Here is a 16,975-nt window from a genome sequence, read left to right as displayed (position 1 = left end):
AAGCCAAGGCGGAGGAGTATGGTGCCAAGTTCTTTTTGTTCGATGCTGAAGATGGCGAGGACGGGGCCGTCAGGCTATAGTCCCCAAGGGGGACGTTTACTTTCTTCTTGTTCTTGTGTATATAGCTTTTGCAGTATGTTGTAAACAGAGCTTGTATTCCATTACCTGTATGTATAAGAGGGAAACCTCACGGTTTTGTATCTTCTGGGTTTCTATTTGCCAAGATTTTAGCTAGATCAATTCGATCCTTTGGGTTAGTAGGAGTCTTTAGATTCAATGATACGACCCTGGGGCTCATTAGGCTAGCCCGGGGGCTCTTACGCGCTTGGTCGATGTGACCTTTAGTATAAGCTGGCGGTTGAGCTCTTATGCTTTTGTTCAACCATTTTGGGTTTAGTCTCTGAGTTGGGCATTGAATCTAGCTTATTAGACCTTCGAATGACCAAAATTTAGGCTGGCGACAGTGGCTCTTGCACGTTTGGTCGATGCGACCTTTTAGTGTATGTGGGCTGGCGATAATGGCTCTTATGCCTTGGGCCGATGTGGCCTTTTAGTGTATGTGGGATGACGATAATGGCTCTTACTCTGTGGGCCGATGTGGCCTTTTAGTGAGGGCTAGCGACAATGGCTCTTATGCCATGGGCTGATGCGGCCTTTTAGTGTGGGATGGCAATAATGGCTCTTACGCCTTGCTCTTAAGCATATTTAGTTAACTATTTTGGGTCCGGTCTCCGAATTGGTTATGACTCGAGCTCATTTGACCCTTAAGTTTTCAGATTTCAAGCTGGGGACAGTAGCTCTTACGCTTTTGGTCGATGCGACCTTTTGTGTCTGTGGCCCTAAGGCTCATTAGGCTGGCGACAATGGCTATCATGTGCTTGGTCAATGTGACCATTTATGTAGGCTTTATTTTTCCTCTCGTAAAGGGATTTTGAAGTAATTTTTGCCTGACCCATCATCGGTTCGGGAAGAACCTCCATTTTGGGTAATTTGCGGCGATGTTCGAGCCCTCGGGAGGTTCAGCTCGGGGGCTTAGTAGCTTGAAGCCTGTGATTTGGAGCTGACATGGTCGAAGCTCATTTGCCTATGCCAAGTGTAGCTTGTTTATTCGGTTCTTTTCGAAGTAGATTCAGAGTAATTGAAGGCCTGTGTGGGCTGGCGACAATGGCTCTTACCCCTTGTAGCGACGATCGGGCATTCTTGTGTCGTGTTAGTTTGGCTGGTACAGCCGTATGATCGGAGTCATTTGTGTTCGTCCGTAGCCTTTGAGTCCCGAGTGAGATAGTTTCGGCATCTATATTGAGGGTATGCCTTTTTAGGGGTCTTACAAGTTCGATATATAGTCGAAACTTTGAGATCGTGTTTATGCCTTTAGTAAGGTCTTACAAATTTTTCATGACTTTGAGGTCTTACAGTCTTGGATACTTGGTACAAGTATTGGTCATGCCTTGCTTGAGTACTTACAGATTTTTCATGCCGTTGAGGTCTTACAAATATAGTTTCTACCTTATGTAGGTCTTACAAGATCGAGCCTGCCCGCTCGGGGACTTACGACCTCGGGTTATGATAAGTCGATGGAGATGGCGCTTGACGGCAGTCCCTGAATCGTCAAGGGTTTCTTGACTTGGGAGCCATTATTTGTAAACTTTGTATTGCCTCGTCGAGGGCCTACGATTTTGTAGATCCCGACCCTGAGGTCATGCGTTTTTGGAGATATCTGTACTAGTCCACGAGTGTTTGGGGGCACTTTTGGCCTTGGAGATGTTTTGTGCTTTTCATGTTTCCTCATTAAGGGCTTATGAGTTTGGAGTTCTGACCCTGAGGTCATGCGGGTATCGAATTATTGACGTTAGTCTCCGAGTATTCGGTATATCTTTGATGGAGGAATTGTTTTAGCGAAAATGCTGAGTTTCCTTTGGAGTGTGAGATGCTTTGACAAAAGATATCCTTTGATTAATCGACACAAGTATACATAGTTTCGTTGTTGGTGGACTGACTATACAGGCACGGTTCGTTCGACCATTTGGCCTGATATATCATTTTACTAATGGGACCATGGGGGGATTCCCTCTAGTGTTCCGGGTTGATTACAAAAGAATCCTGGAATACTTGTCGAGTCTTCCTTAGGTAGCATGTGGATGTTGCCTCATTAAAAACCTTGCCGGTAAAAACCCTTGTCCAGATAAAAAACTCGGACGAAGGAAAAGAGTGCGACGGATGCTTTAAACCCTTAAGGTATTAGGGCTTGGTTAGTGCTTTGACTGCTTCGATCGTGCCTGCATAAGGGTTAGTGTGAAATATAAAATGAAAAGGGAGACGGCTAAACCTCAATGGCGATGGCGCTTTCGAACCTTGGAGATGGTCCCGCGGCTGCTATAATTTTTTTTGTCGATTTATCTCTTGGTCCCTCTGCTAGAGGGGACTTCGATGTTTCGGTTAGTGGCGACCATCTTAAAAGATCGTGTGGATGGCATGTTGTGGCTCATCTGCCTTGTCCCCTTTGGCTGTTTCCTTTTCTCGAGACTAATTTTTGGCTCGGTCGCTGAGGAATTTCTAAAGATGGCCATTGTCGAGTAACCGGGCCACTTCCTCCCGGAGTTGCCGGCAATCTTCAGTCCTACGCTTGTGTATGTTGTGAAATTTGCATACTAAATTGTAGTTTCTTTGCGAAGGATCCGATTGTATAGGTCTTGACCATCTGGCATCTCTGATCTTGCTGATGGCGAACACGATGTCTGATACGTCGACATTGAATTTTTATTCGGATAAATGAGGCGCCTCTGTTGTCCCTGCGTTCCTATCGAATCCAGCTCTGTTAATGAGTCCCTGAGGATTCTGTCCTTGGTCTATTCTTCGATTGTTGCGAGGTGGGTTGCGCCTCAGAGCATTCCTTCTGTCTTCGGTGTATGGTTTGTATTTTCTTTGTTTGGCTTTGGCTCCTTCGCCATGAGCCTGCTTGGATATACTGAGCCCGAGAGGGCTCCCAGCTGGTCATCTTCGACCTTGATTTTTGACTGGTATCGGTTATGGACGTCCGACTAGGTCACGGCGGGATATTTGACCGGATTCTCTTTCAGCTATCTCGAAGCCACCGAGCTTCGTTCATTCAGGCCTTGAGTGAAGGCCTGCACCGCCTAGTCATTAGAGACCGGCGATAGTTCCATTCGTTCTATTTGCAAGCGAGACACGAACTCTCGCAGCATTTCATTTTCCCTTTGCTTGATCTTGCACACGTCAAATTTCCTCGTTACTACTTTGATGGCACCGGTATGTGCCTTTATGAAGGAATCTGCCAGCATGGCAAATGAGTCTATGGAGTTGGGAGCTAGGTTGTGATACCACATCATGGCCCCCTTCGAAAGTTTTTCCCCGAACTTCTTTAACAAGACAGACTCGATTTCGTCGTCCTTAATGTCGTTGCCTGTTAGCGCACAGGTGTAGGCAGTAACGTGTTCGTTGGAGTCTGAGGTCCCGTTGTACTTTGGTATTTTTGGCATTCTGAACTTCTTTGGGATGGGTTTGGGGGCCTCTTTCTCGGGGAACGGCCTTTATATGAACTTCTTCGAATCCATACCTTTCAGGACCGGGGGTGCGCCCGAAAATTGGTCGACCCTGGGGTTGTAGGTTTTGACCTTTTTGTCATTGGCTTCTATCATCTTATTGCCCAACTCGATCCTCCTAGTGAGGTCCTCAAGCATTTTTACGATGGAGGGATCGGTTATCGACCCATTGATGCCTAATCTCTCCGGTACCTGTTCAGCTAGGGGAGTTGTCCCCGGTGCTACCGTGCTAGGAGTTTTCTGGTGACTTTACAACTGAGCAATAGCTAGCTGTTGTGCCTGCAACATTTCAAAAATAACGTGAAGGCTAAATTCACGTTCTTCCCTGGTCGTGGTTTTCTGAGCTTCTTGTGGATCTCCCTGACGCACGCTCCTATTAGTATGCGAGCTTATATCGATGCGTTGGGCGTCGCGTGAGACCGTATCCATGGGGATTGGTTCAGTCACATTCCCAGGGTTTTGTGGTAGCATACCAACACCCGGAACATCCACACCGTTCTCCCCATGGTCCTCGAGAATGTTGTTTTCGTCTCCATTCACTGAGTTAGACATATTTACCTGAAATCGAAGATCTTGGACAAGAAAAAATGTGAAAGATAACTTGCGTTGTGTGATGAAACCAGCAAGAAAATAATCACTATTATTTTTATCCCCACGGTGGGCGCCAAACTGTTTACCGTGAAAATGGTAATAACAATTAAATTTGTTGATGGGACTTTAAAATACGTGATCTATTTTGATGCTAGTTTGTTAAGCAGTTAAGGCTATGTATGTGAGACTTAGAAACGAAATAAGAGTTAAGGATAAGGCAAATATTAAACCATTAGGCCAACAATCGGAGCCTCGAGCTCGTCGATTCGGGGCCTCAAGGTCGATCCCGGAGCTCGGCTAAGAGCTATCGAAGGTAGTCGCTATGCGACTAACAGTTATAGTAAAATTAACGGATGCTCTTTATGGCCAATGATAAGCAATAAATGAAGAACATGTATGAAGACAATAAATGGAAGCAATAATATTGAGAGAATGTGCCAGAGAGTATATGAGAGAGCAAAGCGAATCTTCTTCTATATTTCTTGTGGAGCAGTTGGAGCAACAACAGAGAGTTTACAAAATATAAAGGATACCCTTTATATAGGAGGGGAATCCCAGCATAGTACAAAAGCATTAATTACAAAAATAGGGGGATGGGACAACTAGATGGCACCAGGCTCTGCCAATACTAGCTGCATGCCTAGGGAACTCCCCATTCCCATCATGACCGCGGCCAACATTGTCGTTAGGTCGGTCACCAACGATCCTCGAGGGAGGGAGCTTGATCACAGCCTCGCAGCCTTGAGATCTCGAGATGATTTCCTGAAATGCCTTAATGACTACAAATTGGACACTCCGATTTTGCCGTATACACCTCATAAGACACACCATAGAGATAGTGCCTCCAAATCTTCAACACGTGAACAATGGCCGTCAACTCCAAATCATTAACATGGTAGTTCTTCTCATGGGGATTCAACTGATGTGAAGCACAAGTAATCACTCTACCCTCCTACATCAAAACACACCCAATACCGATCTGGGAAGCATCACAATATATTGAATAAGAATTTGAAGTTGATGGCAGAACTAACACTGGAGCTATGGTCAAGGCAGTCTTGAGTTTTTGAAAGCTCGCCTCATAATCATCCGACCACCTAAAAGGAGAATGCTTTTGGGTCAATTTTGTCATGGTGATGAAATAAATGAGTAACCCTGAATGAATCGACGGTAATGGCCAGACAAACCAAGAAAGCTCTGAATCTCTATGGCTAAGGATGGTCTAAGCAAACTTCAGACTACCTCTATCTTCTTCGGATCAACCTGAATACCCTCACTGGACACCACGTGCCCCATGAATGCCATTGAACTGAGCCAAAACTCTTACTTGGAGAACTTAGCATAAAGCCTCTCCTCCCTCAACCGTTACAACACAATCCGCAAATTCTGGGCATGCTCCTCCTGGCTTTGAGCGTACACCAGAATATCATCAATGACTACAATAACAAACGAGTCTAGATAAGGCTGGACCACACTATTCATCAAATGCATGAATGCTACTAGGGCATTGGTCAGCCTAAAAGACATCACAAGGAACTCATAATGACCATATCGGGTCCTGAAAGTTGTCTTAAGAATGTCCGAGTCCCTAATCTTTAACTAGTGATACCCTGACCTCAAATCAATCTTGGAAAACACCCTCGCTCCCTAAAGCTGGTCAAATAAATCATTAATACAAGATAAGGGATACTTGTTCTTGATTGTGACTTTATTCAATTGCATGTAATCAATGCACATTCTCATTGTGCCATCCTTCTTCTTCACAAATAGAACTGGGGAACACACTAGGCCGAATAAACCCTTTATCAAGAAGTTCTTAAAGTTGCTCCTTCAATTCCCTTAACTATGCTGGTTCCATACGATACGGTGGAATAGAAATAGGCTGAGTGCCCGGCACCAAATCAATATCGAAGTCAATATCCCTGTCCGACATCATGCCCGACAAGTCTGTAAGAAACACATCCGGAAAATCCCTCACCACCAAAACTGAATCAATAGTAGGAGTATCTGTACTGACATCCCTCACAAAGGCCAAATAATAAAGACAACCCTTCCCAACCATCAGTTGGGCCTTCAAGAATCAAATCACTCTACTGGGGACATAATCCAATGAACCTCGCCACTCAATTCGTGGCAATCCCGGCATAGCCAACGTCACCATCTTAGCGTGATAGTTCGAATAGCATGACACGGAGACAACCAGTCCATGCACAATATCACATCAAAGTAAACTATACTAAGCAGAAACATATCCACTCTAGTCTCTAGTCCCCCAATAGTCACTACACACGACTGATATACAAAGCCCATAATAATAGTATCACCCACCGATGTAGCTACATGAACAGATGAAACAAGAGACTCACGGGGCATATCCAAATAATGAGAAAAATACAACGATACATATGGAAAAGTGGAACCAGGATCAAATGATACAGATGCATCCCTGTGGCAAACTGAGATAATACATGTGATCACAGCATCTGAAGCAATAACATCGGGTGTGGATAGAAATTGGCCTGAGTGCCACCTGATTGGCCTCCCCCTCTAGGGTGACCCCAAGCTGACTGACCTCCACCCCGAGCTGGCTAGACGGGTGGTAAAGTTACTGGTGCTGAAGTCGAAGGCTGACTCTTGTACTAAGATGAACCTCCGAAAAGGAGGGGAAAATACCTCTTGATATGACCTAGATCTCCACACTCAAAGCAACCTCACCCTGTAAATGGCGTTGGGGACTGAAGGGAGCCTCGAAAACAGAGATGACCGCTAGAAGGACTAGGCATAGATGAACCCTGAGTAGATGGTGCATGAGATGAACTATGACCTAGAAGGACACTCTGAGATGAGTGAACCTGCCAAGAACTGTAGCCAGATGACGCACCACAGTGAACTGGACGAGTCGTCTGAGCATGCCTGAAGGGACGACCGCTGTCGGGGTGAAACTAACCTCGAAAAGGAACACCACCAAAACTACCAGATTCCCGAGGCCTTTTGGCCTCCTTCTCAACTCTCTTCAAGCGGCAAACTGACTCTATCTCCTGAGCAATGTCAACCACCTCCTCAAAAGAAGCACGAGACACCCTCTCTCTGGTCATAAGAATCTGTAGCTAATATGCGAGGCCATCCACGAACCTCCTGATCCTCTCCTTGTCTGTGGGAACTGACCTAATAGCATGACGGGTTGGCTCAAAAAATCTCATCTCGTACTGTGACACAATCATGTCACCTCCAGGCATCCCGAATCTAGCTACAAGCAACACAATACGTTCAATATAGGCTAAAGGAACAATTTCCTCAAGAAAAATACTAAATTATAACCGAAATTCGAAATCGGCTCAAATACGGCCCCTGTGCCCACGTCTTGAAATCTGACAAAAGTCACAAAACCCGAAATCTCATTCATTCATGAGTCTAATCATATTAAATTCATCAAAATCCGATATCGTTTGCCCTTCCAAAATCCCACAATTCACTATCCAAATTCCCAAACACTAACCCCCAATTTCACTTCAAAACCTTACTAATTAAGTGGGAAATCCACAAGAAAACACCATTGCTAAGGGTAGTTAGGGTCAAGAAACTTACCTCGGTGATAAACCTCGAATCCCCTTCAAAAATCTCTTCAAAATCTCCAAAGTCCGTGTTCAAAAATGTGAAAATAAGAAGAATTCCCGAAGTCCTCTATTTATATTTTCTGCCCAGCAAAACTGCACCTGCGGTACAAATTACGCATCTGTGGGTACGCATCTGCGGATGAAGCTCCGCTTTTATGGAAAAACACTTAAAGCACTGCGATCGCTTCTACGACTAAAGACCGCATCTGCAATCATCGCGGGTGCGGAAACTACCTCGCACTGCAGCTCCATCTCGCAGCTGCGCCTAGCTGCTCGCATCTACGACTCTCGCAGATGCGGGAATATCTTCGCACCTGCGGACTTTTCCCAACTCCTTCTTGGGTGCATCTGCGGTTCTTCAATCGCTCCTGCGGGTTCCCCACCGCAGGTGCGGAAACACCAGATGCAGCAGCTTCAGCTGCATTTCTTCAACTCCAAACCTTCCGTTAACCATCGAAAATCACCACGAGGCCCTCGGGACCTCAACCAAACATACCAACGTGTCTCATAACATCATACGGACTTAGTCGAACTTTCGAATCACTCAAAACAACATCGAAACGCCAAATTACACTCGGATTCAAGCTTAAAAACCTCTAAACTTTCGAATTCCACAAACGATGCCGAAACCCAACCAAACACGTCGGAATGACCTCAAATCTTACAAGTCAGAAATGACACCAGGAACCTACTCCAACTTCTGGAAATCCAATCCGACCCCGATATCAAAATTTTCACTACCGACCAAAATCACCAAAATTCCAACTTTCACCAATTCAAGCCTAATTCTATTACGGACCTCCAAATCACATTCCTGACGTGATCCTAAGTTAAAAATCACCTAACGGAGCTAACGAAACCATCAAAATTCAAATCTGAGGTCGTTTAGACATAAGTCAACATCCGGTCAACTTCCCAGCTTAAACCCCTCATAAAAGACTAAGTGTCTCAACTCACTCCGGACCCGAACCAACTAACCCGGTAAGTCAAAATACAGCTTCAGAACACAAAAGAAGCAGGAAATAGAGGAACGAGGCTGTAACTCTAGAAACGACCGGCCGGGTCATTACATTTTAATTCTAGCACTTAATGATAAAAGTCTATAAAAAGAAAAGATAGAATTTGTACTCCTTTAAAAATATTTGTTTCTATATTTTCAGGTCCACTTCTAATGACACATATTTTTCCTTACATTATAAAAAGATATGTCATCTTATTTAATATTATTAACTAATGAATTATCAATGAAGAAAAATTAATGCAATTGTTTTTGTTATTCACAAGTTGATCAGGTTTAAATATATTTTCAACTTTTTCCCTCCTTAAATTTAACGTTAAGAAATTACCAAAATGTTCCCTATAAGTTCATGTGCTACAAATAAGCCTACTTATCATATGCTAAAAATATTTTATTATAAATTTTAAATTAGAATATGAGGAATAAACAACACACAAACACAAAGAAAAAGCAAATTGATGAAATATTGGTTATATTTTTACTCTTTTTTTCTTTGATGTTTAATTCGAACAAATTAAATTTAAAATTAGATGGTTAACTCGGAAATGCAATAATTTTTATTGAATAAAGATGCATATGAAATTCTTATTTTTGAATATATTATTTAAATGAATATGAATGGTTTTACTAAACAATTGGAGTAATACAGTTAAGGAAATATTTTTGTAATTAGGTGGTGGGCCCATGCTCAGCATGGACCATCCCTCGTCTAGTTAACTTAATAGAAGGGAGGAATATGGAGAAAAGTCCTTCCTGCATTGCTTCTTGATAGTAGCCTTCCAGGATTAGAATCGGCTCCCTTCTGTTAATTATTTGATAGACTTAGATTTTCTTTTTATCTCAACACTTTTTCTTATTACACCATCACTTTTTTCATGCACACTACAATACTTTCCTATACACAATCACTTTCTTGCTAATTTATAATCACAAATATGACAATAAATAATACACTTTAATAATATGATTTTAATATTAATTGCATATACTCCAACATTACTTGAAAAAAGGTTTAACATTTGTCAATGAAAATTAATATTTCAGTTGAAATGCTGCTCAAATAAGTTTATAATAGTTATCCGTATTTTAAGTGAAGTTAAGCATTGGCTAAATAAATACCTGCAAATATTAAACTTTATCACTTACAAATATTCTATCGTGATTTTATAAGAGCATTTGAGTACCTTCTGGATAAGATGGTTGAGCTTGCCTTTATGAGAAGGACAAACGAGGTTCCAATCAAAATTATAATATTGGACAAAGCAGTTCGCATTTATTTGGTCCCTGTTTAGCTGTTTTTCTACGTCTAACACATGGCAAAGCCTTTTCCATGTGCAACTTTGATCTACTGGCGTGTATGTGAATAGTTCACGATTTGTATTTTATGTGGTAATAGTTATGATCGAATACTTTGTTTTCAAATAACTATGTGATTTCTATGGTATATTTATGACTAGTTGAGCCCTGTCCGAGCACTCGGGCCCACAATTCTAATTATAATATTCATTCACTATAAGTACTCAAATATCTTTTATTCCTCTTAATAAAAAGGAAATTCTTCAACCTAAAAGTTTAGATATTATGTGACAAATTCTTTCCTACCTATTATGATTCATAGTATTTTCGAATTCTTTAAAAAAAATGAAATTTATGAAATGAAAAATTAAGAAACAAGTGACGTCTACACATAATAACAACAATAACCAAGACTGAACTTCTTGCCAGAATAAATTTGAAAACAATATTACAAATCCTCAATATAGAAGTCAAAAATTTGAAAACAATATTGCAAATCCTTAATATTTAACCGCGTGTTACCAGAAGTTAAGCAAACATTGAAATAGTGAAGACCCATATCCTAGATATGAAATGGTGAAATAGTGAACCCTCTTTCTGCTCTTCACTCTTTCAGTGAAGCTCTTTGTTTTGGTGATTTTTTCCTGCAATCTCTCTTTGTTTGTAGATTTTGGCAGCTTCTAGATATAGCTCTGCTAAAATCTGTGAGATCTGCCATTGTTGAACGAGCTACAAGCTCAATTCTCTTCCTGTGAAATACAGAGCATATGAACGAGAGGGTGAAGAAGAGGAGAAAATATCTGAAAATGTTAACTTGCTCTATTCATTTACAATGTAATGTGTATATATACAGGTTTTACTCTACTAAGCTGGAATCATTAATTTACGGTTGTCACACTAGCTAACTAAGCTCCACTCACTAACTATAACGACCTTATCTAACTAATGGAAATGAACTAACTACTTCTTAACAGTAACACCTTGTAATAAGCTCCAATACTACCTTTGTTATAAACAAATTTACCGATATATACCGGACCACTTTTTTTGTAAGTGTGTGTGAGCCATTAAATTTATAATTGCGGTATACCAGATAATCATGTGATAAGCATAAATTTAGACGTACAGAGCACTATAAATTTTTTTTAAAAATCTAATGGTGAACTTTGCTTCTACTGATGCCAATTCATCACAAATACACTACCAACAGTGTAGGAGACAATATTGGTAAAGGTCATCTGATGTTAACTCCAAATCTTTAATAAAAAATCGTCTATCAAATTCTGAAGAAAGGAAAAAGCAAAAAACATGTAGAGAATATGAAGCAAAAACCAGCTCTATGTCCTCACTTTTATTGCCGAGTGTTTACCCAAAAGCGACAATTAAATTTATAAGTCAGTTTTAAGAATATGCGGATTAATTCAATACAAATGATAAAATGCTTTAGATTAGACAAATAAAAGATGTGATAAAGTATCAAACCAACTGTGGGGGTGAACCCAGACTCAATAACAGCCTTAATGAAATGCCTGCCTTCACAATAACGAAGCACCGGTGAACAAAAGTAAGAATTTTAATAACAGAGAAAAACGAAAATATATTGCCTTAATGTGCGTGTTACAATTGCCCTATGGAATAGTCAGACCCCTTTTATATAGTAGGGGAGTTTCACCCTAAGTACAATTCCATAAAATGTAAAAATCTTCCGTTCACTGAGCCTCTGCCGATACGTGCCGAGATTCACGCCGTGACACCCGGCTGGGCGCGGATATCACGGTCCTTAGTTGGTCGTGCTCGATTATCCGATAATGTCTTCCGAACTTCAGGGATTCGAATCGGTCCTAGGGCGTGACTCCGATTTCTCCAAGGGTAGGTGTTTTCCCGGACCTCGACTCGAGGAGCTTCTTGCCTCGATTCCAACTCCTCACATTTATATTTATGCCCTGTTTACTTCATCGAGAAACGAGGCGTCCAAAGGGCTCGGATACGCTCAGTTGATTAATAGAAAATGCCAGAACAGCAGTGAGGGTGCCTAAATTCCACAACCATAGTTGGTTATTGATCATGGCGCTATCTGCTACTTCAAAGGAACATATGCTGGGTAGATGCGGTACAGGTGGGAATCACTAGTGTTATAAGAAAACCTACTTTCCTGCAAGGAGACTGAGGAACTTCACAGAGTCCTACAAATGGCTAGCGAAGGCTTTTGAGGTAATACTATTGGAAAACCAAACTTGGGGGGCGCAAAATTGTCATGGTGTTGGAGTCGAACCACCTTCATTGGACTTGTGTAGAGAGAACATCACAGCTTTGGTTGATGAACCAGCTTGCCGCTTACCTTGTAGTTTGTGGCAGTTTCAGTTATGGAACTTATAGGTTAGTTTCATGTTATTCAATTCTCGGCTCACAATATGGTGAAATCTATCATATAGTCGTACTATTGGTCCCAATATTCCTCTCTTCTTACAATAGATAATGGTACCATTGGCTTCTTCTTTGAAAGAAATTCTTCTGGTTACACTCCACATAACATCATATGCATGAATACATTCTGCAGGCAATCTGTCCAAGAAATGACCACATTAAGCTCATCTTCCAGCACTTTGGTAGAAAATATTATCAAGAAATCACATTAATCTATATTAAGGGCATTTATAATATTGCAAGTAAAGTGGATAAAAGACTAACTGTGATTTACTTGAACTTCCGTTTCAGAGATAAATGATATATCTTGGAGTAGTTGTCTTTCAGCTTTAACAATAGCTAGACTCAGACTCTTAAGCAAAATCCTTCCACATCAGGAGGTATAAGATTGTTTACCTCAAAAATATGAGTAACAATTAAACTTGATTTGTGGTTATAAAAATATGTGATTTAGTTCTATATCAACTTAATAATCAAGGAGTATAAAGTACAAATGAAAGAAATGAGTGAATCAATCTAGTGTTACTAAAGCAATATCGACCTCGAGCCCAGTGACCTCGAGATGGGTTAAGAGCAGTAAGACAAGAATAATAAAGCTAGAACAATAAAGCTAAAAGACAATTCTGATGAACAATGAGCGAGAAAAGTAGGATAATATATTCTTTGCCAATGATTAGATGATCTTACAAATGATTGGGGCTCCCCTTTATATAATAGGGGAAACCCTACATAAGGTACATTTCCATTTATAGTAAAGAATCTTATAGGGACAGCTGTATAACCGCCTAGTACAGATTTGTACTAATTCGTACAAACTCATTCCGGTATTTACGTCATGATCTTGGGGACGTGGAGGGAATCTTCTCCTTTTGTAACAAACTCATAACGGCACTATCTCGGAGTCGGTCGTACTTGGCTCCGATGTTCCTCGAGCACTTAGGTCTTCAAGACTCTTATTCTACCTTTGAGCTCGAGCTTTGTCTATATCAAACTTTTGTCCTCGATGCAACTTCTCGAGCCTACAAAATCGGAGGCATATGATTTTGACCGTATACAGATAGTCCCCGCGTTTCTTAGAATAAAATGATAAGAAATGATTTGACTCTCAACCCTTCAATACCTCGATCATGATGCCAATCTCGTGATGTCAACGACTGAAGTGATTGAAAAGTCGCATCTACACAGTTTCCAAGGTCATTAATTGGAGGCGACTGATGGTCGGCTATTGGGCTTCCCTAACACACTTAAGCGACATATATAAATAGGCCAACTTTACAATTTTGCAAACTTTACTTCTCAAATCATTCTTGAAATCTCTTTAGCTCTTTCAACTTCTTTGAGTTCACTTTCTTCTCAATTTGCTATCACTACAACATCCACTCTTTCCCCTCTTTTAAATTTACAAACCGCCATGGCTAAAACATCTAAAAATGTTCCTTAAAAAGAAAAAGCCTCTTCGTCATCACAACCGGCCAGAAGTAAAACGGTGATGCCACCTCGTATCAAGGAGTGTATTCCCCTGCCGTGCTAAATAACATCAGATTTCAAGATTGATAAACCTGCGTCGACACCAGGCCGATGTGAGCCCATGTCCCGATATATATGCTTGATAATCGAAAGTGAGCTCGAGGAGGTGAAAAAGGACTACAACTAGAATAACAAAGATGTGGTAATCCCTTCCCCTAAAGAGGACATCACCAGTCATAAGGCAGGGTACTTAAGCGTGTATACCTACCCATTCACACTGGGTCCTGTAGATCCATCTCTGGGTCCCATAGATCCAGTTATTCTTGATTTTTGCCAACAATACCAGGTGACACTTGGCCATATCTATCCTTCATTTTGGCGCATCGTCAATCTGATCAGATACTTCTCGAGCCAGGTCTTGGGTATGACTTTTACCCTCGACCATCTGATCAGGCTATACAACCCTTGTCTTTATCGAGGCATCCTGATAAAGCTGCAACACCGATCCATGAAATCTCTCTTCTCCAACATCAACAAGGACAAGGAATGAGGATGGATGAGCTGGTTTGTCTGAATCAGGACCTCCGACCTGATTCCTGCTGAGAGGATGCCATTGCCCGAGGAATCGAACATGAAACGTAAGTACAGGTTCATCGATAGTGAATTTATATTCTGCTTTCCCTACTCTTTCTCGACCTAATCCTTTTCTGATGGTGTAGTTGTTGTTTGGTTTCCCAGTGCGGTCCCAGACCTTGAGGGTTGGGTCCGAAAACTGGCCTCTACTTCTTCATATGCGGAGCACAACTGGCATGACCTGGCCAAAGGTCGATTGGAGGCTAAAAACTGTGGTGAGTCTTCTTGTTTGCATACTTACGTTTCTTAGCAAAATACTTACTTTATCTTTATGCAAGCCTCGAAGACGTTGTTGCTATGCGGTCGCCCCCGCCCGGTGAAGAAGAGATCCCAAAGCCTTCCAAGGAAAAGAAAAAAAAGAGGGGGTCACCTGCAAATTCCCCGAAGCCAAAGAAAAGCAAGGCTAGAAAGCCTAAGGCCGATACTGTGGTCCTGCCTCCGAAAATGGCCCAACGCCTTTGGGATGAGGATGAATAGGGGAAATATGATGACTGCCTATTGGTAGTTCGGAAAAGAGGAAGCACTAATGCTTCGAAGATTGCCGAACCAATGGTGGCTGATGCAGTTCATTCTCAAATTGAAGAAATCTCCGAGGGGAGTTCGAGCAAAGTCCCTGAGCCATCGGGCAGCAAAAGAACACCTCGTCTTAGAGGTCAGAGTGAGACCGAGGGGCCCGGTTCCGAGGCCCTTCAAAGACAGGAAAACATCCCAAGTGAATCATTTGGGGTAATCAATGTGGATAATTCACCACAGGGCCTGGTGTTCTCGAGGACAATTCTGATATGCCCAGGCCATGAGGACTCCTGATATGGAAATGACCCATGAGGAGAGAGATATTTTTTGGGAGTGCCTTGAGGGGATCGAAGATGGCCCCGATCCTGATGCCTCATTTATTTTTGATGAGGCCGAAAACCTTCTCAAACACGTAAGTTTTATCTTTATAACTACGCTTCGAACTTAATTTTCACTTTCTAAGCCTAACTCCTTTTCTTTGTGAGAAGGCTGTATCGCTTCACCGACGAGAATTTGACAAATCTCGCACCGAGCTTGCCCGATGTGAAGCCAAACTAAAGAAGCTCATGGAAGAGAGGGACAACCTTAAGATCCTCTACATAAAAAACAAAGGGGAGATCAGCGATCTTCGAGCCGAGTTGGCGAAGGCTGGTCGAGAACAGACCGAGCTTATTGAAAAGGTAATATAGCCTTTGAGGGTCTGTTATGCATTTACTTGATTTGGCGACTAAAATTTCAACTTTGCAGGGCCAGCAAAAGGGCGAGCTAGTAGAGCAGCTTCGAGAGGAGCTCAAGATGCAAGAGGTTGAGACCCTAGGGTGGAAAAAACACATGGACCGTCTCGCCTCGGAGAAAGATACACTTCGGGAGCAGCTGACTTAAATTGAACGCCAACTTCAAGGTGTAAAGGAGGAAATCCTTGCCCGAAGTCGCAAAATCGAGGAGCTCGAAGCTAAATCTGCCGCTGAAATTGCAAAGGCCAAATCTGATGCAGAGGCATTGGTGTCTTCATATCGAGTTGACGTTGAAGCCTCTAACACTCGGGCAAAAGAGATCTCCGTTGCGGCCGATGTTAAGTTATCATGTACTCTTGACCATGCCAGGCAGTAGTCCTAGAGAGAAACCCTCGAGGAGGTGCGCGCTCGTGGCTTCGACCTCTCAGCCGATATTGAAAAAGCAAAGACTTTGGAGGAATAGGCTGCCACTTTGCTCTCTGATGATGAGGATTCAGCTAGTGGCTCCGAGAGTGGAGGAGATGAATATGAAGTCCCCGAGGAGGAGGTTCCCGAAGATGTGGCTCCCGAAGATGCATCTCCCAAGGATGTGGCCTCGAAGTAGATTTAGGTTCCTTTATTTTGTTTTTGTGTTTTTGTGCAAGGGCCCCTTGTGGGCATTGTAAATATATTTTGTAAACGTCTCTTATAAATATAAAGAATCTCTTTGCTTCATCTTCGTTTTGTGTTAAATTCCGTTTCGTCTTCACTTGTGAAAAATTTGATTGTATAACTCTAATGATCAGTACGAATATTGGCTTGGACTCAAAACATAATAAACCCTTAGGTTTTTTATTGATAAATATAATACTTCTTAAGGTTTTTGTTAATCCTTGAGCTAAGCTTAAATTGATTTGATGCGAGCTCGAGATGTTGGGACTCTTGGGTCTGAGTTGAGTGAGAGCAAGGTCTCGAACCCTATATATTTTTGCCCTTACGCTCTTTTAGGTCGGTCCTTAGGCTCTTTTAGGTCGGCCCTTAGGCTCTTTAAGTTGGGCCAATTCGGCCTCTAAAGTGGCTATAATTTTCCCCCTCGTTTTGGCTAAAAGACGTAGTGAAAATCTATCTATGCCTTAGCATGTGTTT

General features: G+C 41.9%; 1 protein-coding gene across 1 annotated transcript; it reads left to right on the top strand.

Moving 5' to 3' along the window:
* Positions 1–15,152: 15,152 nt before the first annotated feature.
* On the top strand, positions 15,153–16,454 carry LOC104220964 (uncharacterized). Its single transcript, XM_070161195.1, has 5 exons — positions 15,153–15,329; positions 15,605–15,796; positions 15,864–15,920; positions 16,026–16,187; positions 16,314–16,454. The coding sequence occupies exons 1-5, from the start codon at positions 15,153–15,155 to the stop codon at positions 16,452–16,454; spliced, it is 729 nt and encodes a 242-aa protein (XP_070017296.1).
* The last annotated feature ends 521 nt before the right edge of the window (positions 16,455–16,975 follow it).

Source organism: Nicotiana sylvestris, chromosome 11, assembly GCF_000393655.2.
Source record: "Nicotiana sylvestris chromosome 11, ASM39365v2, whole genome shotgun sequence".
Taxonomy (NCBI): Eukaryota; Viridiplantae; Streptophyta; class Magnoliopsida; order Solanales; family Solanaceae; genus Nicotiana; species Nicotiana sylvestris.
The sequence above is the reverse complement of the archived record's forward strand: the minus strand, read 5'-3'. Positions and strand labels throughout refer to the sequence as shown.